This window comes from Haplochromis burtoni, unplaced genomic scaffold, assembly GCF_018398535.1.
Source record: "Haplochromis burtoni strain Fernald_Lab_line unplaced genomic scaffold, NCSU_Asbu1 Contig_17, whole genome shotgun sequence".
NCBI lineage: Eukaryota > Metazoa > Chordata > Actinopteri > Cichliformes > Cichlidae > Haplochromis > Haplochromis burtoni.
In genome coordinates, this window is record NW_024582378.1 from 2,174,654 (window position 1) to 2,202,058 (window position 27,405).

At 40.8% G+C, this 27,405-nt stretch overlaps 1 protein-coding gene across 5 annotated transcripts in view; it reads right to left on the reverse strand.

Moving 5' to 3' along the window:
• myo7ab (myosin VIIAb) overlaps positions 1 to 27,405 on the reverse strand; it is a 63,861-nt gene that overhangs the window by 8,523 nt on the left and 27,933 nt on the right. For 3 of the 5 annotated variants that reach the window (XM_042218296.1, XM_042218295.1, XM_014330869.2), the window contains 26 exons: positions 27,225 to 27,344; positions 26,379 to 26,521; positions 26,081 to 26,291; positions 25,860 to 25,995; positions 22,510 to 22,616; positions 21,612 to 21,653; positions 20,889 to 21,026; positions 18,567 to 18,725; positions 17,757 to 17,849; positions 16,969 to 17,063; positions 16,665 to 16,749; positions 16,045 to 16,263; positions 12,686 to 13,003; positions 10,069 to 10,278; positions 9,247 to 9,423; positions 9,072 to 9,161; positions 7,931 to 8,058; positions 6,675 to 6,801; positions 5,471 to 5,590; positions 4,134 to 4,307; positions 3,620 to 3,847; positions 2,674 to 2,844; positions 2,475 to 2,592; positions 2,249 to 2,375; positions 1,339 to 1,508; positions 1,067 to 1,257 (listed from right to left, as the gene is read on the reverse strand). In XM_042218296.1, the coding sequence (XP_042074230.1) occupies positions 1,067 to 1,257; positions 1,339 to 1,508; positions 2,249 to 2,375; positions 2,475 to 2,592; positions 2,674 to 2,844; positions 3,620 to 3,847; positions 4,134 to 4,307; positions 5,471 to 5,590; positions 6,675 to 6,801; positions 7,931 to 8,058; positions 9,072 to 9,161; positions 9,247 to 9,423; positions 10,069 to 10,278; positions 12,686 to 13,003; positions 16,045 to 16,263; positions 16,665 to 16,749; positions 16,969 to 17,063; positions 17,757 to 17,849; positions 18,567 to 18,725; positions 20,889 to 21,026; positions 21,612 to 21,653; positions 22,510 to 22,616; positions 25,860 to 25,995; positions 26,081 to 26,291; positions 26,379 to 26,521; positions 27,225 to 27,344 (3,897 nt within the window). The remainder of the gene's footprint in view (positions 1 to 1,066; positions 1,258 to 1,338; positions 1,509 to 2,248; positions 2,376 to 2,474; positions 2,593 to 2,673; positions 2,845 to 3,619; positions 3,848 to 4,133; positions 4,308 to 5,470; positions 5,591 to 6,674; positions 6,802 to 7,930; positions 8,059 to 9,071; positions 9,162 to 9,246; positions 9,424 to 10,068; positions 10,279 to 12,685; positions 13,004 to 16,044; positions 16,264 to 16,664; positions 16,750 to 16,968; positions 17,064 to 17,756; positions 17,850 to 18,566; positions 18,726 to 20,888; positions 21,027 to 21,611; positions 21,654 to 22,509; positions 22,617 to 25,859; positions 25,996 to 26,080; positions 26,292 to 26,378; positions 26,522 to 27,224; positions 27,345 to 27,405) is intronic. The other 2 variants (XM_005916055.2, XM_042218297.1) reach the window with 2 other exon arrangements.

A 27,405-nucleotide genomic window follows, 5' to 3' on the forward strand; every position in this document is an offset into this window, starting at 1 on the left:
CGTGTGCCTTATGTATGAATTCTGGTTGTGTTTACTGACCTCGAAACGATTTTATGTCACGGCGCTCGAAAATCTGTCAAATGTTTTAGTACGACTTTGCTAAGCTACGAAGCCGCACCGCTTGATGGATTGTTGGAGCATTACGGCTATCGTAGGCAGGAGCCTCGCGGAGTGATACGTACTGTGCTTCAACATAATATTACCGTATTGTGTGTGTATAACCTCTTTTTAAGTTTTGTGGATATTATACATGGTTATGCTGAGGATATGTCGGCCAATTTCCACTGGAAATGCCTTTTGGTTAAACTGTCAGCAAGGAATTGCATTTGCACTGTAAATTTTTATATAACTTTAATGCACATAAAAAACAGCTGCTTGTTTAAGTGAAATACATTGTTGGGTTTTTTTGCACTAATAAAGTTGTGGAGTTGTAAAGTATTTTGTCTAGTGTCAATTATATCGTCAGTTATAGTCGTTATCGCAAATTTTCTAATGCATATCGTGATAAATGCTTTTGGTCATATCGCCCTGCTCTAGGGCCAAGTTATTCGGATATGTAACCATGTTGCCAAGTTCTAGAAGAAGACCCAAACTGTCACCCTCAAAAATGAGAGAAAACCGGTCATGATGTTCAGGAACAATCCAGGAACCACCAAGGTTCAACCTGTCTCTATGTGTTAGCCATGCGACAGAGTGGCAGCATGGCTGTGTACCCTGCTTCTCGCCCTAAGACAGCTGGGAGAGGCCCCAGCGCCCCCGGGGCCCTAAATTGGATATGTGGAAGAGAATGGATGGATGGATTAAGAAAGTACCAAACATTAAAGAAGCCCCTGACACCTTCAAGCCTGACAGAAATTTGCTGCTGCACACATGGATAATTCAAATGCCTTAGCTACAATAACCAGGTATATCTACACACTGTTGCACAGGGACATCCTGAAATCACTTACACTGGAAGAACTGGTTAGACTTCTAGTTCTGTCCTGTAAAAACAACCTGCTGGATTAAAAAAAAAAAACACCACAACAAAATCGAAAACACAGATTATTTTTCTGACCGCACTCACCACTATATCATACTGTGGTCGGGTGATAGTAGGTAGCACATAGACACAGTCAGCAGGGAAGTCCCCTCTCTGTTTGGTTCTGTCATTGACGCCGTGTGCCCAGCCAGAGTTCATCACATGCTCTCCGTCATGTTCGTCCAAGATGATCAGATCTCCTTTAGCAAAACTCAGGAAGTTGGAATCTACCCCTACTGCCGGGGAGATGACAAACAGATTAACCGTTCTGCTCCTAAAAACACCTTTTTTATTTCTAATTCATCAGTGAATCTTACGTGGGTTCAGGCAGTCTAGCAGGCCCACCACATATTTGGACCTCTTCCTTAGACCCTCGAGGAAGGAGACCACCAGGTCGCGGATGTCCTCTGCATTGTTGGAGGTGAACGTATACTCGTCTCCTTTGATGGTGGCCAGAGTGAAGCTCTGTCCCTGGAGTTTACCCCCTCTGCAAAGTTAAACTTTGCTTTATCAATGATAGTTCAAAATATGGACAAGATGCAATTCTGACAAGCAGAAGATCCCTAAAAACTTAAAAATGATAAAAATATATTTGTTAAGTAATGCTTACAATCATTTGTATCAGCACAGAAGTGAAGAAAGTCTTTTTTGAAATTAAACGTTATGTATGTAAATATTTTTTTAACTTATTAAAGAAGTATTAAAGAATAATACCATCTCTGATTATCTTGGTTGCCTCCAAAATAGTGTGGCTTGAGAATTAGCAAAACTGAATTTAGCTAGCTAGGTTGAGGAGCAAACCCTGTTTATTCTGGCTAATGTTAGCTAAAATATAGCTTGCCTGCTAGCATGTGCTGACATCATGCTCTGTTCAACCAGAGGTGAAAGCAACGATTAAGACCATGAACTCATCAGGGCAGGTTTTTCTGAGGTCATAAAGCAACACAAGACAGCCATTAGGCTGTTTTCTTATAGACTCTATATAATCAGATTTCTTCAGCTTCAGATTTAGAAGTTGTTGTGGGAAGACGCCATTAATAACCAAGATTTTCCTGATGTTAAGACAAACAAATCGATTGTTTGTTTGTAGAGAACCTTTGAGGTCAATATAAATGCCAAGAAACCAGCAGCAATTAATTCACTTATTAACTTTGTACAACTCAAATATACTTTGTATTTTATTTTGGGGTGCCTGTCATTTGGTGCATTTGTGGCTGTTTGTCATACCTGCTGCTGGACACAGCCATGATCTCTGGGAAAGAGAGCTCGAGAAGGACCTGCTCCTGTTCATCCACAAAGTAAACGCCGGTCCAGTTCACCGCTACGATAACGTCATTCTTGGGCAGGCTAGGCCCTGTGAGCAGATGTGGTCACATCCATTAAAAAATATCCACAACCACTGATGAGAACAAAGCATTTAGTAGTTTAGAAAGAGGTACAGTGTTTTACCAACCAGAGAATTTGAAGGCCTCGTAGAAGCGTGAGAAGAGTAAAGGCCACTTTAAACGAGCAAAATCCACCACATCCTCCTTCACCTTCTGTGTGTTTACCCTCCTTTTCATTTGTACTCCCTGCACAGTGAGCTATAGTTAGATTCTCCCAGAAAACAGCACAAAATTAAGACTGGTTTTCATCACTTGACCAGAAGGTACCTTTTTATGGGCGCTGATGATGAGCTGAACCCACTTCTCTGCAGTCTTAGTGGAGGTGATTTCTCTGTCGGGGATGTAGGACGGAATGAGGCTGAGCAGACGATCCTGGAGGACCTCGGAGCCGTAATCCACGTAGTACTGCTGAGAGGCCAGTTCTGCCAAGTCCTCCTCCTTCAAGACAGATACAGGGTGAAGCAATGGTCAGGAGAAAGCAAGCCCAACACCTGAAACCTGCCATCAACTCTTCTTTCAAGTAGATAAGATCATATCAGGAGAACCAGATGGGCTGATCAATATACAGTACTGTGCAAAAGTCTAGAGCTACCCCTCCATTCTGTATATTTTGTAAATACGAAGTAGTTGTCTGTTACTCTGCATTGGCCCTGCAGAAGACTGGTGCCCTATCCGGCACTGGATGACAACCCTACGATCGGATAATAAAACTGGAAGAACAAAGAAGGATAAGTAGATCAAAAAGCTGCAAAACTAGCTCAAGCTCTTCTGTCACGGCAGCCCTCTGCATGTCCCCCATCCTCTTTGTCTTCAGTCTGGCAGCTCCATCCTTTGTCCAATATCCACTATCCCTCCTCTGTACATGTCCAGACCATCTCAGTCTTGTCTCGCTGATACACTCAAGGCCTTGTCTTATATTGTTATAACAAAATGCAAACCTTGAGGCTTTAAAGTGCAAATTCCAGAAACCAGGGGGTGATACTACTGTCGTTACAACCGTACATTACATAATGGTGCTTATAAAGTGCTTTTCTACTCTATTTAAATGCTTAGAAACCTTTCTTACTACAAGACTCATTCTCCCATTCAAGTGGGTTTAATGTAATATTCACACAGTCATACTCCAGTGGATCCATATGGGCGAACTCAACGTTCAGTATCTCACCCTCTTTCACACAAAGCATGCAGAGTTGCACACAGCTCAGAGGCTCACCCTCTCACAGCGGTACTCTCCGAATTTCACCCCCCGGACGATCTGCTGATAAATGAGGTTTGTGGCAACGTAGTCCTCGGCAGGGTTGTGCCAGGGGCTGAAGATCTCCTTCCTGAAGAACAGCCTCCAGGGAGCATTCCTCTCCTGGGCGCCCTGCTCCTTTGCGTACTGCTCACACTGCGAGATGGCGTCCATGACGTGATCGTTACCGCTGCCCAAAGACGACACCTGATGAACACATACTTGCAGTTAAATAACTCCATGAGATCTGAACAAACTGACTAAATGTTTTCATTTTAAAAAATATTGTTTATTTAAATTTAGTTTCAGTTAGTTCCAAGTATTAGTTTGATCATTTCACTTAAGTTTGTCTTCCGTGTTAGATTTAGGAAATTCATAATACACACTAATGTCGTGCAGACGTCCCAGACGAGCACCAAAGCACGTTTTCTGACAAACGTCTTAGTTATAGTTAACTGTTACAACCTCGCTGTCAGTAGAGTCTGTGTTTTACCTTGTCAAACAGAGCTATGTACAGCGAGAAGCCAAAGCGATCTTTCAGGTTGATTTTGTCCGCCAGTGCGTTGCACAGCTCGCTGGCTGTGGTGGCCGAGTCTGCGAGGAGTGTCTTTGTGGTGCCGTCCATGAATGTCACGGGGAGCATGATGGGCTTCTTAGACTTTGTGGCCTGGAGGGAAAAACAATGAGACTCATGTTCAGACAGGCAACAGTTAAGATGTCCTACAGCTGTGCAGCATTGTGGTGTTATAGGCTCACTTCAAAATATAAATATTACAACCTCTACCATCCAACCACCTGTAAAAAAAAACCCCATTATTAATATTAAAGATAATTAACCTGTAGAAAACCACAAAAAGAAGAGATGAAAAAGTATAACAAAGTATAAAAAATGCAAATTAAATTTCAGTTTTTGATCAGTCATTACAGATTTAAATTTTTTGTTGAGGTCTTTAATTTGTGATGTTTGATTGTGGTTATTTTGTTTTGTAATTATTGGTTTTGTGTGGAATAAATAAACTTTTATCCTTTATTTTTGATGTCTGCCTCATTGTGGTTACTGAATAGGAGAAAGAGCGAGCTGCCTCCTGAGAAACACGAGTCAGAAACTGACAAAGAAGGTCAGAAGGTTGCTGCTACAGTCCTCTTGATCCAAACTTTGATAAATAAATTTAAAATTAAAGAAGGACCAATGGCTTCTTCCGGATCACACGAGTTGATGTTTTAATGAGAATTTAAGAGAGAATAAATATAGTAAAGAACACTGAATTTTAATAAACTAGCTACATTTAGCTGTTTTTTGTAAAGTTTTACAGTTTACGGTAATTTGATGTAAAACATCGTCAGGCTTTCTAGATGTTTCTTCATGTATGTAATGTAACATTTTAAACACCTGAAAAACAGTATAAAAACTATCTTAAAATCATCTCCGTTTTCAAACCAAAGTATGAAAACCAGTGGAATGATATGAAAATATTTATTATAATAAGCTCTCAGTTATTTTCAGCTAATTCTAGTTTCTAATATTTAATGCTGATATTTATTACAGTTATATAGTTATAGATGTATTTCAACAAACAGTTATTATTTAATACAGATTTTAGCTAAACTGGACACTCCCTCAGCACACAGTGAGCTTTGTAACTGTTACTCAGTGATAACAGTGACAGCATTAGCTACATGCTTTGCAAATTCCTAAAAACCACAAACAGAACAACAAACGCTGATAATCCCATCAATTTACTGTTGCAAATGCTTCCAGTTAAAAGATGAGACACTTGACAAACTGGATTCACTGGACTTGACGACACAGAGCAGAAAGATTTTTGGCACCTGCAGTTCCAACCAAGACGGCGGCTGCATCCGAGTGCGGTTGACAAACGTCCTCCTCAACCTCTCCTCGCAGTAGGGAGCGTAACCCGGAGGACCGTTTTTCAAAAATGTCCGTAGATACTGATAAAAGAGCAGAGAGAAGAGAAAAATTCATCGTATTACTGACATAAAGGCCGTTTACAGCCCTGAGCAGTTTAAAGGTTAAAGGTGTGACATACCAAAGGCACTGACACACTGCACACAGCATTATATTTATTCTGTTTACATAAATGAAATCAAACTCATAACTCAATTTTACTAAAATCAGTCAGGAAAAAAAGTTAATTAAAAGTTTCTAAAGCTAAACGTGATTTTCAGATGTAATATTTTGTTTTGAGTCAGACCAGAAAACTTTTGCTATGTTTTTAAAAAAAATGAATTCTTGCAATGATCAAACTGCAGATGAAATCTTTGAGATTCTCCCTTTGACTACTTTATTTTAAGCTTTTACTTCTTTGAGGACTTAAACTGATTTTCAGCCATCAGACCTGCTGATGGTGATGGTGGAGACGGACAGACTACTGTTTACTGACTGAATGCGAGTGGATCGAGTTATAGATCTGTCCCATCTGCTCTCCTGGACTGAAATCCACTGCCGGAAAACAAAAGATTATATCTTTGTTCGTAGTGTATATGACTTTATCTTTTACACATGTCTGCTTTGGATTAGCTGGCTGACCAACATTAGTAAAAAGGAAGAAACATTGTTAGGTGGCTGATTAGAAACATCAGCCACATTTGAAACCCGGTCGTGTTTTTTTTTTTTTAAATTTCTGTTGACATGCTTATTTATTGCAGTTTACCATTTATTTCTTTATTTTATGGTCAAATTTAAATCATCATTTAAATCATCTGTAATATATTATTATTAAATGAATTTTCTTTTTGTTCCTGACCTTTCATGTGCAGTACAATTACATGGATGAAAATAATGGTACTGCAGGCGGCATAGGGCCGAAACAGTGAGTACCACAAAATACCGCAAATATCAGTAACGTGAAGATACAAGTGAAAAACTGAGCGTGTAAAAGTGCAAAAATGGTGACACTGCAGTTACAATTGTGGTTATTTTTTTTCCCATTTCAGTTTTTAAATGAGTTGCAGTTTTCACCAGTTAACCGTGAGGTTTTATCATCAAGTTTCCCATCAGAAATACGTTTCTTACTTTGACGAACTTCTCAGAGGGGGCGAAGCAGCCCACGCAGAGGGACAGCAGGATCCATCCGCGGGCGTGGCTGCTTTTGGACGGGTTCTGGCTGAGCTGCTTGCAGATCTGACAATAGATCTCGTCTCTGAGGCAGAGGACAACATTCAACAAACAGATCAGAGGCCTTCTTCAATACACGAGACAGTCACCACAGCTAAATCAAATTAGACCCCATTTAAAAAAAATTTCCAAAGAGGATTGCGCAGCATCTGGATGTAGGGACTGTGTTCCTGCAGCGAGGTGATCTATCGCCAAATATTCCATACAGAACATACTCCAGGTCTGCTATGCCAACAGCATAAAATGGTTTCTATTTAACTCAACAGATGCTGAGGCAGGACTCCTCTGGCAGTTTCTAAGACCCAACAAAAAATGGAGAGTGACCAGGTTTTGTGCTGAATCTGAATCGTTTCTCTGTTTCCTCCAATATTAAAAATTATTTCTGTTAATAATTTTAATTCATTTTACTTTGGTTTCCAAATTATCTTCCCTTTTTTAACTAATCATCCCATTTTGTTTAAATATTACCGTTTATAGCATTAGTTATTAATTGCCGAGTTACAGGAGATTTTCTGTTTTTGCCTTATTTGTGTTCCGTCTTTGTGAGAAATTTATTTTTCTTTTCCTTTAAGTTTCTTAAACTGTGTTCCAGCATCTCGTATGTGGGCTTCCTCTAAGATGTGAATTAGAGTCTCTAATAGTTTACAAAACCATACAGTGGAAAGTGACTCTCTGTGAAGCAGACAGGAGGAGTATATGTCTGCAGATTATGAGACCTTTAATTTTGACTGTTCTGAACGGTTGTAGTAAATGCACAAGCCAGAATCATCTCAATAGCTTTAAATTAATAAGACATACTTTTAATAATCATGGTATGAAAGTAAACCTCTCTCCACACTAACTATTCAAGCTCCACACTCACAGGAGTAACGCTCTCCACACTTGAATTTAGCCGAAAAAGCCATCTGATTTCAACAAACCTATTCATTTCAATTCAGTGTCATCTTCAAGACAAAATCTACAATCAGAATAAATCTTGAAGTCTACAGTGAAAGTTTTTCATCAACTCCAGAGAACAAAAACATCAGTGCGTCATTTGCTTGGTCCAAAAACATCGATAAAGCATCGTCATGCTACCGCAAGCAACATCTTCATCCCTCACTGCTGCTTCTAGGAGCAGCCTCTATTTAGTGCCAATGACACTCATGGGTCACCTGAGGGTGGGCCGCAAGATGCCGTTGCCGATGATGAAGTGAAGTTTCTCCAGGTTGGAGGTGGGTCGGTCCTCCAGCATGCTGTTTCCCTGGAGACTGTAGTCCCCCTCTGTTAGCCGCCTGGTGACCTGCCACCAGCATTACAGAGAAAAGCATTAATTTGAAGGTTTTGAGCTTAAATTTGCAGAATCCAAGAAACGTTTGGATTTTTTTTTCACTCTTTGGGCTGTCGGCTATAGTGGTAAAAATCTTCCCAACCAGAAGTCTACCCCAGCTGTTGTGGTTAAGAGGTGGGGGACACCCTGGACTGGTTACTGATCCATCACAAGGCTAACGAAGAGAAAAAACATGGGCCCTCACATCCAACTGAGAACCACCAGGTAACCTAACAGGCTTGTCTTTGGATCTCTATGTTATCAAGTCAGACATTATCTATGTAGGTACAGGGAAAATATGCAAACATTACAGCAAATGTAGGATCTGTTCAAGGTGAGGCAACAGTGCAACACTGCACCGGTGTGCCACCTTCAGTTTCCCGGTGTCCAAGTGTCCCAGTGCTTGAAAAAAAAACCAAACAGTTATGCCTATAACCTCTGTTCCCCGAAGGAAAGGAATGAGGTACAACACAAATAAGATGGGATATCACACCTCTGCATGTCCTGGCTGAAGAAATCTCTATTAGCAGCTTTAAGGCAGATGACCTGTGATGACATGCACACAGGCTCATCTGCACATATAGCCCATCATCACAATGATCCCTCAGTTTGATAGCAGTCTTCACCAAGCCAAGTTGGGGCGGGGCAATCTTGTGTTGTACCCAGTTCCTCTCCTTCAGGGAGCAGAAGTTATAGGCATAACTGTTCATTCCCTTTCAGTTGATTGACTCGGTACAACACATATAATATGGGACACATATACACACCCCATAGAACAGCCACCAAACTGGAGTCACCACTGACGGTACTGACTACACCGCCATTTTTGTCCAGGTTCTCCCATTTCTTTTGTTTAGGTTAACACTCTTTTAAGGTTTGGTTTTATACTGTTATCACGTCACCCTATGATTAAAAGTGGAAAACATGGGACATGTTAAATAAACTATTTACTTAGATCAGCTGAAAAGAAGTGATGTGTTTCTCACCTCCTCAGTGATCTTCGACTTCCTCTTCAGAGTGAGTGACACGAGTTTATGCCTGACGCTGTTCCTCTTCTGGCTGTCTATGGAGCTGTTCTGTAGGTACAAACAGGAGATGACATTTTGGAGGCTCTGACCTGACAATCTGTAACGACTCATACAATCCCCAGCATCCTCTCACCTCTCCCTCCACCTGCAGCTCCTGCAGCTCTCGCTTGTAGGTCCTCTTGCCGAGGGTTTCATAGATCTTTGTCATGACGGGGATCTTCTCGCTGCCGTCATTGATGACCAACGGGCATTTAGGTTCCGGGAGGTCGCCCATGAACCTCAACACAGTGATCCATACAGCTAAAGCCGCCTGGAGGACAGGTCAAATATGGCAAATAAGAAAAACTTTTTTTGAAATCACCTGATTTTTCATTATACAAGTTAGAGTGATTTCAAAATTATTCTACAGCATTATCTCTGATTTATAAAAATAAATAAAAAATCACCAGCTTTGAGACTCTTTTTCTGTAGGTTACAGCCTATATTGCAGCACCACTAGCAGTCAAGAGTAAAGCATTGTAAACATTTTTGTAGGCCAGTGTTCGAAGCTCAGAGGATTTTAGTTGATCCTTCACATGTCTGAACTCTGACGTTCTGCTAACGAGGAGTTACAAGGTCCCTTTGTGTAGGTGTGACTGTTTTGCCGTCTCAGTAAGAACTTTCTAAGATGATTGGATTGTGTTATATTAAGAAAATTAACAATTTATTCAAACCAAAACTAAACTGAAAAACCAACATTTTTGGTGATATGGTTGTGTTCTCTTCTTTTTCCAGAAAAAGGACAAAAAGAGTGACAGTTTAACTTGGTTCTTTTGCCCAAAACATATTCGTAATCGGCTCAGCAGCTGGTACGTGTGTAAATCTGCTGAGCCCATTAACACATAATACGAATAACTTAAATAGATGATCGGGGGCTGTAAAAGGCTTTGGGATTGAGATCGAAAGTCAGCCTCACCAGCTGGTCTCCTTCGTCCTCGTGAAAAAGCAGAGGTTGTTTCAGTGGCCGTCTGATGTAGGTGTGGGTGGAGACACCCTGGAAGTAAGTGGCTGCAAACTTGGAGAATTTATACTCTGACAAATCCTCCTCTTCCTCGTCAGGTAACGGGGGAGCCTCGCTCAAAACCTCCTCTTCAGCTTCCTCACCACAAGGCGTGTTTTCCAAATCCTGAGAAACAAAATGATATGTGAGAGAAATTTCTAGGAGACAAAAAACAGAAGAGCTGAAAGGAGAGTGAAACATTTAAATCAGCCAAAGACCAGAGACCAAAACACTGAACACTGTTCTCGGTGAGGACCAAACAAACCATCCACTTCCTACATCTAAATAGTACTAAAACCATCAGTGTAGACTAGGACCATGGCATCACTAAGTCTGAGGTGGAACCTGGTGGTGTCGGCTGGACAGAAACAGAATGTCTCAGAGGTTTACTACTGGACTCCGGGAACTGCCTGCATACTTTTGCCACATGAGCCGGAGCATTTCCGTGGACCAGGAGGAACCCAGGACCCACTACACCAGCATAGGGTCTGACATGGGTCCAAGGATTACATCCTGATACCGAACAGCAGTCAGGGTCCTGTTGCCTAGCCTGTAGAGGTCTGTGCATCCCTCTGTGGATATAATAATAATGATAATAATGGATTGGATTTATATAGCGCTTTTCAAGGCACCCAAAGCGCTTTACAATACCACTATTCATTCACTCTCACATTCACACACTGGTGGAGGCAGCTACAGTTGTAGCCACAGCTGCCCTGGGGCAGACTGACAGAAGCGAGGCTGCCATATCGCGCCATCGGCCCCTCTGGCCAACACCAGTAGGCAAGTAGGGTAAAGTGTCTTGCCCAAGGACACAACGACCAGGACAGAGAGCCCAGGGATCGAACCGGCGACCTTCCGGTTACAAAGTAGCGTAGTTCGCCAACCCCCTTCCGACAAGCGTCCCACTGATGCCTTACCAGACCACCATTGAGCCACTGTCATTTGTGAATGATGTTGCAGGCAACATGATTGGACCTTTTCACGTCTGTCACATGTGCTCAAAGTGAATCTCATCTGTGAAACGCGCGGTGTGCCAGTGTTGGTCCTGCCAATTTTGGCTTTCTATGGCAAATGTCAGTCAGGCGCTATGATGCCAGGCAGTCAGCACAGGGCCCAATAAAGGAAGTCAGCACTCAGACCACTATCATAAAGTTTTTTCAGATTTTTTTGGTCAGACATTCAATTCAATTCAGTTTTATTTATACAGCGCCAAATCACAACAACAGTCACCTCAAGGTGCTTTATATTGTAAGGTAGACCCTACAATAATACATACAGAGAAAAACCCAACAATCATATGACCCCCTATGAGCAAGCACTTTGGCGACAGTGGGAAGGAAAAACTCCCTTTTAACAGGAAGAAACCTCGGCAGAACCAGGCTCAGGGAGGGGCGGGGCCATCTGCTGTGATTGGTTGGGGTGAGAGAAGGAAGACAGGATAAAAGACATGCTGTGGAAGAGAGACAGAGATTAATAACAATGATTCAATGCAGAGAGGTGACTGAAGAAGAAAAACTCAATGCATCATGGGAATCCCAGCAGTCTACATCTATTGCAGCATAACTAAGGGAGGATTCAGGGTCACCTGGTCCAGCCCTAACTATATGCTTTAGCAAAAAGGAAAGTTTTAAGCCTAATCTTAAAAGTAGAGATAGTGTCTGTCTCCCGAATCCAAACTGGAAGCTGGTTCCACAGAAGAGGGGCCTGAAAACTGAAGGCTCTCCCTCCCATTCTACTTTTAAATACTCTAGGAACAACAAGTAGGCCTGCAGAGCGAGAGCGAAGTGCTCTAATGGGGTGATATGGTACTACAAGGTCATTAAGATGAGATGATTATTTAAGACCTTGTATGTGAGGAGCAGGATTTTGAATTCAATTCTGGATTTAACAGGGAGGCAATGAAGGGAAGCCAATAGAGCAGAAATATGTTCTCTCTTTCTAGTCCCCATCAGTACTCTTGCTGCAGCATTTTGAATTAACTGAAGGCTTTTCAGGGAGTTTTTAGCACATCCTGATAATAATGAATGACAGTAGTAGCCTAGAAGTAATAATGTGTGAACACATTCACACCAGTGGCCTGCGGGAGGTCATTTTGTGGCTCTGGTAGTGCTCATTCTGTTCCTCCTCGCACAAAGGAGCAGATACTGGTCCACTGATGGGTTAAGAGCCTTCTATGGCCCTGTCCAGCTCTCCTCAAGTAACTGCCTGTCTCCATGTTCTTGACATTGAGATAGGAGACACAGCACACCTCTTGGCAATGACATGTATCGATATTCCATTCTGAAGGAGTTGAAGTGTTCATGCAACCTCTGTAGGGCCAAGGTTATTATCTTTATACTATTTCCATCATAAATGCATGCAGGGGCATGCACAGATTACCAGAAATTAGGGAAATTACATATTTGACATTTCCTGGAAAAAAATCCCAAGAACCCTGTGTGTCCCCCTCAAAAACCGGAGGGGGGAATCCTAGCTAATGGATGATTTAATCAGACATCTTTTCTGAACTACAAAACCCACATATACATACTTCAAAACCAGCTGGTGCCTGTCCATCCTGGTTGGGCAGCGGCCCGGAGTTCCCCAAGAAACCAAACATACGGTCAACCATGTCCGAGTGGTCAACTGGCTGCTCCTTCTCCCTCTCCATCTGCTCCAGCAGCTCCTTCTTCCTCCTCGACTCCTCCTTTTCCTCCCGCTCCCTGTCCTCTTGCTGCTGTGCCAGCTGGATGAGCCGCTCCTGGTGTTTCCTTTCAGCCTCAGCCTTCGCCCGCCGAACTGTCATCTGGTTTCGCAGCTGCTCCTCCTCAGCCAGGCGCTGGCGCTCAGCTTCCAGTCGATGCTGCAGCTGTAGAGGGAGGTGAGAGGAGGAACAGAGGGACAAGAGTTCACAGAGGAAGATGGAGCATTATGCTTACATTTTCTCTGTTATCTTATTGTTTGTCTTGCTCTCTATTAACTGTTAGTCAAAACTAGAGTAGACACTAATCTACCAAATCATTATCATTAGATAATAGTCGACTATGAATAGATTATGAATATTGAAGATTATGAATATTGTTTAAAGCTGAACACGACATGAAGACATGAAGTATGAGCTATTCACAGAAGAATAAATCTAAACTTCTACACACTAACATAACCAACAATGAATAAAAACAGTGCAGAGGTCAACACTGTAACACTCTGACACATGAACATGTTTATCATGATAACACGCAGCAGCAGCCGCCTCTGGTCTGTCACCCGCTCTGCTGCGGTGCTCCTAGAGACCTCACGCTCTTCGCTTGAACTGCAGACATGTTCGAGAATATTACAGTTCCCCGAACGTTCAATTTAATAAGAAAATTAGATTAAGCAAACATTTACAAAATACAATATTTTATTTAACAGTCTTCAGGGGGAAAAAATCATATAAAAATAGCAGTTTTTACCCTGAAAAAGTTGAAAAGCTAACAAACATTTCCATAGTTTACAAAAGCTGTTTTCACACATAAATTCTGGACAATTTCCTGAGACTCAGGTCAGGATATTACCCACATTTATGCTCTCAAAGATGTAGCACACAGGGGAAAACAGTCTGCACCGAGCAACTGGAAATACTCTGAGAAGCAGCATGTCAGCGCTGGCAGGTTAAAGACTGACCTGACTACATGGGACATTTGCATTCTCACACGTGAATCCATCGAATCGTGTTTATCACAGCTCAGAGCTGCAGTGCATGTATGAAAACAGCTTTACAGACTTTTACATAAAATCGCTGTAACAGAATGTGTTAAAAATAGTTTTATGGTGACATAATTTAGGCCAACAGAGTTTAATACAGAAAGAATAAATATAAGAATATATAAAGACAAGTGAAACAAAACTTTGCAAAAGATCTAAAAAATTATTTAAACTCACACTAACAAATCCTGGCTCAGAATGGGCCTTTGAGCCGTGGCTACCCTAAACCCAATGAAGGCCAGCAGAGTCAACTCATGTGACCTAACCAATCACATGATGTGAGAGGGTTGCTTGGCAACTTCCAGGACCACCACCAAGATGACAACCCCACTCAGAGTTAAATACCCAGGACTAATATTTTCATCTTATGTCTGACCACATGATAAACCAAACTGTCCAACCTTTATTCCAAGACGGCTGGACGCTGTGTAAAATGTAAATAAAAACAGAATCCAATGATTTCTAAATGTCATAATCCCATATTTTATTCACAATAAAACACAAAACAAATCAAATGTTTAAAATGAGACATTTTACTGTTTAATGAAAAATATTAGGCAATTTTTAATTTGATGGGACCAACATGTCTCAAAAAACTTGGAAAGAGGGGAAAAAAAAGGCTGAAAAGTAAGTGGCAATAAAAAGAAACATATAGAGGAAAATCTTTACAACTAATCAGCTTATTTGGCAACAGGTCAGTAACATGATTGGGTATAAAAAGAGCTTCTTAGAGAGGCAGAGTTTATTGGGAGTAATGATAGGCAGATGTTCTCCAAAGATCGCTTTTCAAAATAAAGTTCCTCAACGTAAAATTGCCAAGACTTTGAATATCTCATCTTTAATGCACATTATATCATCAAAACACTGAGAAAAATCTAGAGAAATCTCTGCGCAAGGGACAAGGCTAAAATCAATAATATGCCCATGATCTTCGGGTCCTCAGGCACCACTTCATTAAAAATATGTATGAGTCTGTCATGGAAATATCTGCATGATCTCAGGAACACTTTCAATAAGTTGGGGTTATACATTATAACTGAATAAATTACATCCTAACCAAGCATATTTAAAAAAACACATACACACACATTAAACATTTTCATTGGAATGACAGGGATTTCCTTTTGAATCCAAAAAAAAATAAAAAATAATAACTTGGTCGCTTTTTTAAATAAAGCCTGACATGACTGATACAAAAATCAAAAGGTAAGATTCAATTATGGATTATTTTGCTACTTCATTGAATCATTTTGCTCATTGTAGCAAATAAAATGATTGGCAATTAGAGGCCTCTTATTTATCAAAGGATGAAATCAAAAGATTTTTGTAACGGCACGCTGACGTTTATATCGACTCCCTAATTCTTTAGTGGCTGTTGTCACAATTAAGTTATTCACATAATTGCTATTCTCATGACAATGTGAAGCCAGAGCCACCAGAGCAGCTTAACATAAAGAAATAGTTTTTTTTCTGAAGGTAACAAAATCAAAAAGTGTTATTTTAAAAATTATTTTAGCATTAAATAAGATAAATGGCACTAATAAGCGAGTTATATGTTTCTGACTGAGATTCATTTGGATATTGTTAGTACAGACTGTATACAAAATGCTGATCAGCCACAGTGTTGATAACCACTGCTTACTAAATAGGACTCTTAATGTGATCTTAAGTTACAAAATTGACATTATTAAACAAGGCATAAAACTAGTGACTGAGGCCATAAACTCATCAAAAAGGGTTTAATGAGATCATAAATCAAAAGAGGCTATGAGGTTTTTGCAAACACAGGACCCCCTGCTCTGGTCATTACAAAAAAAATATGGAGGTTTAAGGCACTTCTGCATTGGCTTCACTTTTTGGAGCTGGTAGCTATGTAGATCTATAGTCTGTAACTTTTGAACAAAAGCTACAGGTGAACCCTTTTTTCCCCACTTATTATGCTAAGCTAAGCTAACTGGGTAGACTTGAAAATGATATCGTCTGTCTCTTCATCAAAGTAACAAACTTGTGTTCAGTTGCATCTAGCACAGATGAAATATAATAAAGACGCCATATTATCTTTCACCTCCATCTGTCAGTCTGCCCTCAGGACCAGTGTTCTCGTCTTCCTGACCCGCCTACAACATGATTTAGGTAGCAGTAGTAAATGTAGTAACTATTTACCTCTGCCCTGAGCCTCTGGCAGAGGCGTCTGGCTATCATGCCCCTGGTGTAGGCCTGGATGGTCAACACGGCACGAAGACGCCGCCAAAATGCCTGCCGGATGAGGAAACCGCGGCAACGGGCTTGGATGAGAGTCACGCGAAGGCGAGTCGTCCGGTAGCTTCGGTAGTACTTCCTCGACCTGTAGACGGCCTGGAGACGCAAGAAGCCGGACTGCATCTGAAGGAGGGGAACGTGTTTGACAGGTCAGGGATTATTGTTATGTATTTAATTTGTTTTTTGTTGGTGTTGTAATTGTTTATATTGGACACCGTGTGCTGAGGCTCTCACATGACTTCATCTTGGGGAAAGAATGTTTTCATATGTGTTTAACATTTGCAAGAAGCAAGATTGTAAAAATGACCAGGCTCAATTTTATGCAACTTGGAATAAAATAAAGAAAGAGCTACCACTGCACTCTGTCTCGTTTTAATCTGGTTTAAGACGACCTTGCAAATTTGAAAACAAAAAACGGAGAGAACAGATGAAAATTGGAAGAAACAAATACATACTGAGGCTTTCAGAATATTTCAGTGCATAAAAAACTACAGAAAAACAGGCTGTTGATGTAGATGACTCACAATTTGGTAATTCTTTCTGCACCGGTAACCCCTCCAGACCTTCTGAATAACAGTCACAGCGCCCTTCAGTCTGAGGAAGTTTGTTCTTGGAGGAGTGACAGAAGGAAACAAACTAGATTTCAAACCTTTATCTTTGTAGGTTAAGAAAGAAATCTCTTTTCATTACTCCTTTGCTTCACGCTGTGGTAAACCAAAGATATGTATATATGCTGGACCTAATTTTACACTTTAAGGAAGAAGAGAGCATTATTCCAATGAGCTACAAACACTTTTGATATTTGAGAATCATCTACAAGTCGCTTACCTCTCTTTAAGCCCACGCACAGCCTTCTGGATAAGGATGACCTTGTCGGTGATGGCGTTGTCCCTCTCTATCTCCAGCTGCATGTCGTGGTGATCCTGAAAAGAGACAAAGTGGCAAATAAAGAAAAGAAAAATTATTAAATTATAATATGCAACAAAAAGGCACAGTAGAGCTCTTTTGCCAAAACTATGTTTAATAACTTAAATAAAACACTTGAAATTATCTTTATAGGAGCTCGTGTTTTTTGCCTTGGGGACCCATACTGAGACAATTTGTCTAGAGGGAACAAACTTGAGCTATTAAAGTAAAAAATGTTCTTGGTCATCAAAGTTTTTGGTGATTTTGCTTTTATTAGAAAAGAACAGTAGAAAAAGCCAGGAAGTACAGCATTTCTACCTAGTGTATACCCTAACCACATACGATTGACCTGCTAGGATGGTTTGCCCCCTCAAAGTGTCTGGTTGGGGATGACAGCAGTGAATGTCATTGACTGATTGAGCATGCTTGTGTTTTCTCTTTTTGCTGTTATGTTAAAAAGAACCTGCAAAATCCAAAAAGTTTATTGAGTTGCAGAAGAAATCCTGTGATAAATGAACTAAAGACCTTGTTCAACATTTACACAGATGGACACTGCAGTGAGCTTCATTAAGAAGGTCTAAAACTTTTTTTAAGGCAGAAAAGCCTTTTGCTACATCACCAGCTGCTTAAACTGACTAATAGTCTGCCGAATATTCAGAAGTCTTTGGATCAAGGCCTCAGTAAGCTAACTTTCACATGAGGAAACCAACCTTTAGAAAGATTTTAGTCTTTCCAATCTGCCAGTCATCATGTTTTCCCAGCCGGGCCTGGACTATTTGCTGACAGGTTCCCTGTAAGTCCTCCTGGAAAGAAAAAATGAGAAATAATGACTCCTGACATGAATTTGTACTTTGTTTTAAGGTTTATCATTAAGATTTTCATCAGAATTAAGGAAACGTTGAATTACAGTCAGTTTAACTCTTTCGACCTTAGACACCTACTGGGGTAACCCTTGTTTCTCTTCTCTGAACTTTCTGAGCTGTCATATTAGATTTCCTGCCTATAAAACAAAATGACTGACGTCAGGGGGACCTTGGAAAAATCCAGAGCAAACCACAACTTTACTGATATATAGTAAAAAATGTCAAAACTCATCATTAACGCTACAGGGGAGGTCATCAAATGTTGTCTCAATGGGGGAAAGAGTTAAGAAGGTTATGTAGCAATGTGTCAGTTTTAAATTTAACAAACATCTATTAAATATATCCAAATATATTTTTTAAGTAAGTTAATTTAAGGTCAAAATTCATTAAAGACAGCTTCAAATACTTTCCAAACCATATTCACATTTTTAAACAAGGGTATGCTGCTGTAAATATACCGTAATTATATTTAATACAAGGGAAGCTCAAATAGCCTCTACACCGTGTTTTATATGCTGCATTAATGTGGATATATGCTCTAAAAATCCATCATTCTGTAATCTAAGTAAAAGATTCTTTAATAATAATGATAATATCTCAGCTAAAATAATCTGTCAGGACTAAGCAGTGAAACAGATGACTGATTTTAATGTTGACCTGTATGTGAGCAGGTTTGACGCCAGGCATCAGGACTCGGTAACGATCCACAAATTCGGCGAAGGTGTATCTGATTGGATAACCCGCCCGCCTAATCCGGATGGTCTCCATCATGCCAGAGTAGCGCAGCTGACGAACGCACAGCTCTCGATCAAACAGCTGAGAAGGAGAAACAAGCATCCAGTGTTAAAACGTGAGTTAACCCTTTTCTGCAGTGCCTCCTGATGTGCAAATGAAGGCTTATAAAGGTTTGGGGTTCAAACCAAAACTAAATCTACATCATGCTAAAGTGGGCCACACAATCACTGGTGAGCTATAAGCTATGAATACGTGAAATTAGAAGCTTACAGGCCAAGTTTTATTTTAGTTTCAAACTAATGTTTGTGATGCTTGTGTTTTAGACCATTTCTATAATTTCAGGAGCGTTAGTTAGCTTATCGCAGCTAACTACGTTTCAGGAAGATAGTTTTCCAAGCCAAAATATAGTCCTACTGATAGTCTTATGTTACTGCAATAATACTTTTTATGACTTTTTCAGACTGTATGTTCAGCATTACGAGTGTTGAGTTTTTCATGAGTTTACCTTCAGACAGAGCTAGTGTTTTCATGCTGTAATAAGCTTTTATGCCGGGTATATGCTAAGCTAATTTAGCATCATCAGTTTTCTCATTTAACTCTACAAATATGAGAAAGTTTAATATTTATATATATGTATATTGTGTGATAGGAAATATTTAGATCCTTTATATAAGTAAAAATTCTACTTTAGTAGCCTAACAGTATGAAAACTTTACTATATAACAGACACAGTCTGTTTTCACAAGGGGGCGGTGCTATGCCGTGGCTGCACTCTGAACTAGGGTGACCAACTCTTTTCCCCCGGACATGTCCACTTTTCACATTCTGTCCGGGGGGATTTTCGAGATTGATAAAAATGTCTGGGTTTTCCTGTATTCCGATAGAGGACCCATGTGTGTGACGTCATCCCCGAACTGCTGCTTTGTGAGCGCTTGTTCTGCGCTCACAGATGGGACTGACAGCGCGCAGCAACGCGCCTAATGATGTTTGAATGATCCCAAAGCGCAAGTGCATCTTTTCAGACGAACTGCAAAAGAGATTTCCCTCGTACTGACCATAGCTGGACTGACCATCAGGATGGTTTTGTTGTCGTTGTTGTTGTTTTGTAACGGTATAAACAATGAAAGGTGGTGGATTGGCCAGATGCTGGCCGGTGTGTGAAAATAACTCAGTTATTTGGTGGTGTCTATGGCGGAGTTTCCACAGAGGCCAGCAGGTGGATGAGTGTCTGACTGAACTTCAGGTAAGAAGTTATGACCTGCAGTCTATCTGGGTCAGATATAAACCAAGTTTAGGTGGAGTTTATTTTCGTTGTGCTGACATTTTACAGTCAGTTACAATAACTCGCACTGCGTGCTAGCTAGCATGACGGAGTTTCTATACAGCTGGGTGGGTGCTATGTTACTGATAGTGATATGATATCGGTTTGGTTATCTGGTGAGAGGGAAACATGAAGATGAAACCAGGAGATGTCCTTACTGAATCATCAGAGCTAAACAGGTGATGTGAATGAGTTGTAGGGAAGTTATGAACTGTTTCTGAGAGACAAATAACACCAGGATCCTTTTCTATGTAGCTGACAGCTGGTAACTGTGTCAGGGGCGGGTCTAGCAAAGTGTTGCCAGGGGGGCAGGTAGGGCATTAACAGGGAGAGGGGGCACAATGAAATACTTTTCTTTCTTATTCTCATTTAAAATGTCTCACTTTTATTAAATAATTATCTGAATCTTACAAACAAAGTTCTTATCTGATGTAAAATGTATAGAAATCATACATATACCAACAAGACAGTGTACATCACTGTCACAACAGCGTTTGTTTTCATTCAAAGGCTTTATGGCTTTTCCTATAATACCTGGTGGGCCGGTCTCTAGTCAAAATGCCCTGGTCAATTTTTTGTCCCAGTCCAGCTCTCATACCGACCCAGTACTGGTAATTCTTTTTATGCAGATGAGGCATTATTTCTGTACCATTATTTAATTCTAGAGGTTTTTAAGTTATTTGTTTTGCACTTGTTGACTTGTAAAAGACTATATGACATAATTTATTTCACAATTAATTAACCACACAGAGAAGGCATCGTTTAAATATGTTAAATATGTTTCTTTAAGCAAGTTCTTCATGACTGAGCTAAGTGTCCTCTTTTTTTGGAAATCAAAATATGGTCACCCTACTCTGAACATATCTCTGTACTCTGGGGCATCGCAACACAGAAGCACATCCATAGTAATAAATCACGCTCACCATGGGTTTTTTAAGTTCATTGGGTTTTATACAGCGAACGAAGAACGGCTGACACACACTGAGCGTCCTCATCAGCAGCTCCAGAGATCGTTTGAATTGACTGCTCAGAGTCGGGGAGCGCTTCCTCGTCTCAACGCCCTACGAACGCAAACACATACAAAACAGATAGTTTCAGAATGTTTGCACTGCAGGTAAAGGCATGCTATTGATGCTGCTGTAATGGGACATCACAATGGTATATAAAACACCCTAAATGGGAATTTAATTTTGAACGCCTACAACCATAAATAACCAGTGGCTTCAAACTCTTAAGATCCACAAAGCAAACACAGATTGCTCTCACGTTATTTCTATTGCACACGACGGACAATTAAAAGAGGAGACAACACAAAATCTCTGACACCAGTTGTCACTGTGATCCTGTGAGTAAAGCCAAAACACAATTAGATTTAAACATTTTAAAAGCATGCAGGAGTTTTCGTCTGTATGCAGAACTGCCTACTGTGTCAGAGAGTTTGAAAGCTTATTTTTCATTAACTTCACGCCAAATTTCCCCTCATCAGCACAATGTTCCCCTCTGCTTTTGGCACACCTGTGAAATAAAAAGAAGGGCTGAGAGGGAGCAGAGGGATGCTGCTAAGCACGTCATGGATAATTGGACTCGGCTTAAGAGAACACACACGGGGTTGGAGGGACCACATGTGGCTAAAGGCTGGTGATTACCTTGGGAGCAGGTGTGCTGGGCTGCTGATAGCCACATAGAAACTGATTTCAGGAGGAAAAGAAAGAGGAAAGAGAAAAGAGAAAAGAGAGCAGAGTGAGAGGAGGTGTTTGTCATTAGGAGAGAAGCCGAAGGAAGGCAGAAGACACGCGCGATGTTAACAACACCGGTCTACAGATTTAAAACGCTTCAGAAAGAAACTGAAAATGATGCAATGTGTTAAAGTAGGGTTGCTCGGCTATGGTAAAAAACATATTCATGATCATTTTGATCAATATTGTAATTTCATAAGTACATGGTTAATCTAATTACTTACAAGCTTAAACATCATGCAATTTATAAATCTTTAAAACAAATTAATAAAGAGAGAGGTGGATGCGGTGTGGGACATCGGGTCATCAGGTAGGGAGCTAGGACCTTTAAGCTTGCCTCACAAGGGCAACTCACAGTCCCTGCAAAGCTGCAGCCACACCAAAGACAGGGGGTGGCAGATGTGCACATCGTGGGAGATCTGTGCAGTGGGAGAGTGATGGAAAGCCACAGTCTCATGTTGCTGACAGGGGCCGGGTAAAACAAAGGCACCTGCTCAGGCTTAACGTCTTTTACTTCTTCTACCTACTGCTCTTGACCAAAGGCTCTCTTTCTGTCATTGTAGCTCAAGCTGAACAAACAATCGGTGAGGCTGAACTCTTCGAGAGGTGTGAAGGTGCGCTACTGTAAATGCCTTCATAAGCTTTGTAGTGAAAATTAATTCAAGAAAGTAATAATTTCTTCCAGCTCAAAGCCAAAATCATAAATAAAGTGAATATCGATTATTTACCAACCCAAATAACCAAATAACAAAACAGAAAAAAGATACAACATACAGTGTCATGATTTTAATGCATTTGTTGGTCTCACCATGGCAACATCAGCCTGGAAGATCTGCTTGATGAACTTATTCTTGGACGAGTGGACGAGCTGAATGATGTCAGTGTGGAGGCTGTCTCGGTTTTTCTCCAGGAAGCCTGAAAGGAGGGCGTAATGAGAAAAAGCAAGACAGAGGACTGATTATATCTTATTTGAATCAACATTTTTACTGCACTGATTTTTGCACAGAAATTTATTTACAAAAAAATATCACTATATTTTGGTCATGTTTTCAACACTAAATTGAACTGAAACGTTTTAATCAATATCGTCTGTGAGTGTGACAACTGCTAACTTTCTTGAATGACCTTTTCAGATTAAATGAGAATGCAATGATTTTAAAGGAACAAGCTCAACTTCATACAGCAGCACAGTATCGTGCATGAGCAATATTCAATTCAATTTTATTTATATAGCACCAAATCACAACAGTCACCTCAAGTTGCAATACGTGTATTTAAGAGAAGTTTAGGATGTTTGCATTCACATCAAAACCAATTGTTATCATTAAATATCCAGCAGCTGAAGGGAGACAACACTTGGTTGTGTTAGCTAAGAGTCTGATTCACAATTTTCAACAATTTCCAAACAAACTCAAACAAACCAAGGGATATCTTCCTGAGGATGAAACGACATGTTAGTGAATTCTGTTCAAAGCTGGTCTGCATGTTGTAGCTTAGAGACATTAAACTAGGACCCGAACTCTTCCATGGCATGCATTTTTCATTTCTCTTTGATATTTGGGCATATTGGGAACCAATGAATGTAAAAACAAAGAATTACCAGATTTTTTTTTTTACCTGATTTTTGTTTCTAAGAAAAATGAGAGCCACGTATGAGGATATTCATTTAAAATTTCGATAGAACAGTAGCATATAATGTCCTCGTAAGTGGAGCAAAATTGAGTATTTTGGTCTAAATAACCCAAAATGGGATGTCCACATATGTGGACGCCAGGTCCTAGGAGGTTAAAATTAAAAAAATAGTTAATCCACACCGGAACCAGCCACACAGGACAAATAAACACTGGGAATGGGGCTGGTCCTGAGTTAAGGAGTGTGTTGAAACTGATGATCAGCCACTAGTGGACATTCCAGGCTGTGGTTGTCTAGGTAACCCTATGTATTTACCATGGTCTCATACGTCAGTCAACACTATCCTTCACTCTCATGTGTTGTGGCTTCAGTGTCTTGTCTTGAAGTTGAGAGGCCAATGGGCGGGTCCCCGTAGTGCCCGTAGTCACTTAAAGTCGAGTGGCTTCTGGACTAGGGATGGGTACCGGTATCATGGCACCGGTTCTGACATAAACGGTAGTAACCAGACCGAAAAGCAGCGCACATTTCAGTGCTTTTTTTCCTGAGATGTCATACACTTTGGATTCTAGCCAATCATTTTACCTTTCCAAGGATAGTAGGCGGGCCCAGGTACGTACATTCTTTTAGAGCAGAACTACAGCTTAAAAATGCCCAAGGCGAAGCAGTCAAAATTCTGGCTGTACTTCACAGCAAAAGATGCAAACTCAGCAGCCTGCAACAAGTGCTTTAAGGTGATACTGTGCAAAGGAGGTAACACCTCGAATCTGATGAAACACCTGGTGACGCATAGCAGGTTTTTTTTAAGCCGAGAAATGCGCCGTATTTGATAGCTTGCTGTGAGACCTCACACCGAGCACATCTACTGCCGGTGTGGTGCCTGTTATCGGAACCGGAGTTAGCAACATCCCCCCAAGAACCCGAAGAGGAGAGTCCTGGCCCCTAGCCCTGCCAGTGTAGCAGAAATGATGATGGATGATGATGGCAGCAGCAGCCGTTCTTCTCTGGGTCAGTAGCTTAATGTTGTTCGTGTGTAATTTACGTTGAGTAGGCTAACCACGTTATTAAAATAATGCACATAAGGTGAACTAGCAAACACCATCGTAGTTACATGCGGCTGTCTTCTTGTTTGATGGCAGATACTCCCTTCACCCTGGCCAATAAGGCTAAAATTACCAAAGAAAAAGTGGAAAACAGCTGAATATGAGAGGTTTTTGGACAAAGTTTGTGTTTTTTCCATTGTTCAAGCACTGCTTCCAGCCAAGAGTGATACCATATATGACCTATAGCTGCAGAAAAGGCTAACATTGTTATCTTTTTACAAACAAACAGCTAAACATAAGAGGTTTTTGGACAAGTTTGTGTTTTCCATTCTTTAAGCACCGGTTCGAGCACCGTTTAAGCACCGGCAACGTTTCAAAAGTACCGGTTTGGCACCAGTATCGGATAAAACCTAAACGATACCCATCCCTACTCTGGACGCTACATTGCTGCTAGTCACTTCCTGTGTGGATGCCCTTTTAAACTTTTCTCAACTACCAATGAGTGTGAAGGATATGACATTAACTTATGACAAGTTGGTAGACATGTTAGATGGTTACCAGGCAACCAGAGCCGACTCCCAGCATCAAAACGATGCACGATGAGCGAATCGCTTCCTGTGTCGATATCCCTTAAGACCGGAACATCTGGCTTAAATGATTTCTTTGTAACTATTCTTCTGGCATCTAAACTCTAAATTCTTGCTTTGATTTTTGCAGATGAAGAATTTCTGATTGAAACCGATATTTATCCTTAATATCCTCTTTAATGTAATTCTGAGTGAATCTTGTGAAACAAAGTGTTCATTTTTGGACCAGCTCAGAGTATGTGATAATGATTAGTTTCTCCAGCAGCTGTAAGAGCCTGAGAGGTGAGAGCTCTGGTCAGATGTGATGAAGCATCTATTAAGACTGCTGTAGCCAAACACCCTCCATGAGACCCTCATCCGAACTGTCTGTGCTTCCTCAGAAAAAACTTCTTCAGACCAAAGTTATTTTTTAATCAATATGATCTTAATGTGCCTGCTGGTAACTTTCCCTACTGACCTTTTAAAAGTAATAACTCGGGAAGAACACATTTGTTTTGAGGAAACAAGAAAAATCCTGTCAGGACAGGTTGATTTCAGAATCAATATCCTCTCAGTGTGCCTGCTGCTAACTTTTCTGAATGACCTTTTGATAGAATGTTTATTTCACCCACTTGATTGAAAGACTCGGGAAAACAACCTTCAAAGGCCAAATTAGGGTCTGGAGTTACTGGAAATTTATGCTTCAGCGGGAAATCAACGTTGTAACCTGATGTGCACCTCCCTAGAAATGTAACTACACGTCAGGTCTATGCAACTTTTGTGACTGGTCTGTTCAGTACAGCCGATTCCTGCTGGCATTTTTAAACGTATCAGTGAGAGAATAAAAATCATTGCTTCAATATAAGTTTAAATCAGACAAACCAACACAAACAGAAAAAATCTGATGAACAGGGACGTACCTCTGGTCTCGTAATGTACCACTCCTGCAAAGTGCTGGATACCAAACTGGGTTTCGTAGCAGTTTTTAGGAGGAATGTAGTTGGAGTTGAGCTTGTGCTGAGAGTTGAGCTTATACAGCATCGTAGCATCAGTTCCCTGAAAAAATTAAAAAACGCACATAAATCAAAGCCAAATTCAGTAAGACTTATCTTTACAGGTATCTACTAAATATCTGTTGCACCTTGGGAAACTTGCTCTCTTCATCTATGAGGGAGATGATGTTCATGGGTTTGTTGGCGATCATGTCCAATGCATCCTGGTTGTCTGTGAACTCAATGTGCTGCCAGCTGATGTCCTCCAGGTTGTATTCTTCCTGCTCCAGTTTAAAGACGTGGCGGACAAAGAATTGCTGCAAGTTCTCGTTGGCGAAGTTGATGCACAGCTGCTCAAAACTACAGTGAAAAAAAGAAGAAGACAGCGTTAAACTAATAAAGTAGCATAAATGATCTACAAAAACACTCTTTTACACAACTTCTCACCTGTTGACGATAAAGTTCTCAAAGCCAAAGATGTCCAGCAAACCGATGGATCTTCGGATGATGGTACTCTCGCAGGAAGGAGGTCGGTATATGGCAGCATTAATCTTATCCACTATCCAGATAAACAACCTCCCGTAGATCCCCTGGATGACAGAATTCATGAACTTTGCTGAAGCAGACTCACTCACCGCCTCCTAAGTGTGCTTCTTCATCACCATCATTGGCTTCGTTGTACGGCAACGTCAGTAGCGTCATTAAGGTTCGGAGACTCCCAAAAATATTTTCCCACAGATCCTTTCCCAGACTTCACTCCAACATAAATACTTCATAGTTATTAGGAATGGGAAAATGTTACACAATTACCACCAAAGGTGTAGAAATAACAAGCAGTGTCCCATCCACCAGCATAGGGGGGTAAGTGGAGGGACACATTTTAAGGTAAGCCAGCACCTTCCAGGTCTGTGTGTGCATCGCACCTGTGCAGGCTCTCCTACCAAGCTCCATAAAACCATCATGACAGTGACAACAAATGTCCATGCCTTGTAATAATATCTAGGGTCTTAAATTCTCGCCTGCTCTGCAGAATAAGTGAGTCTTGCATAGTTGTACATGAACGAGCTCTCCAACTTGCAGGTAATGGCTACATTGGCTCTTTAGCTCACAGCAGATCTCCTGGAGAGTAAGTCAAGGACTCTGTTACCAGCTATAGCTGTAGAGTGTGTCTGCAGAAAGACAGCCTCATAGAAAGAAGAAGTTGGAAGACAACTCTGGAGGACAATCACAACATGATCTGTGAAAGACTCGGTGATTACGTGTATTACCTTTAAAACAGGACAAAATCGGTACCTTAACAAAGGCGTCCCTGACATCCAGGCCTTGCTCCACACTTAGAGGGGTGACAACACTTTCACCACGTGTGATGAGGGTTCGTGTCGTCAAACACACCATCACATCTTTAGGCTCCACCTACGGTTCACAACGACCAACAAAAGCATCACAAAAAAACTGCCAGATATCAATTTGAAAG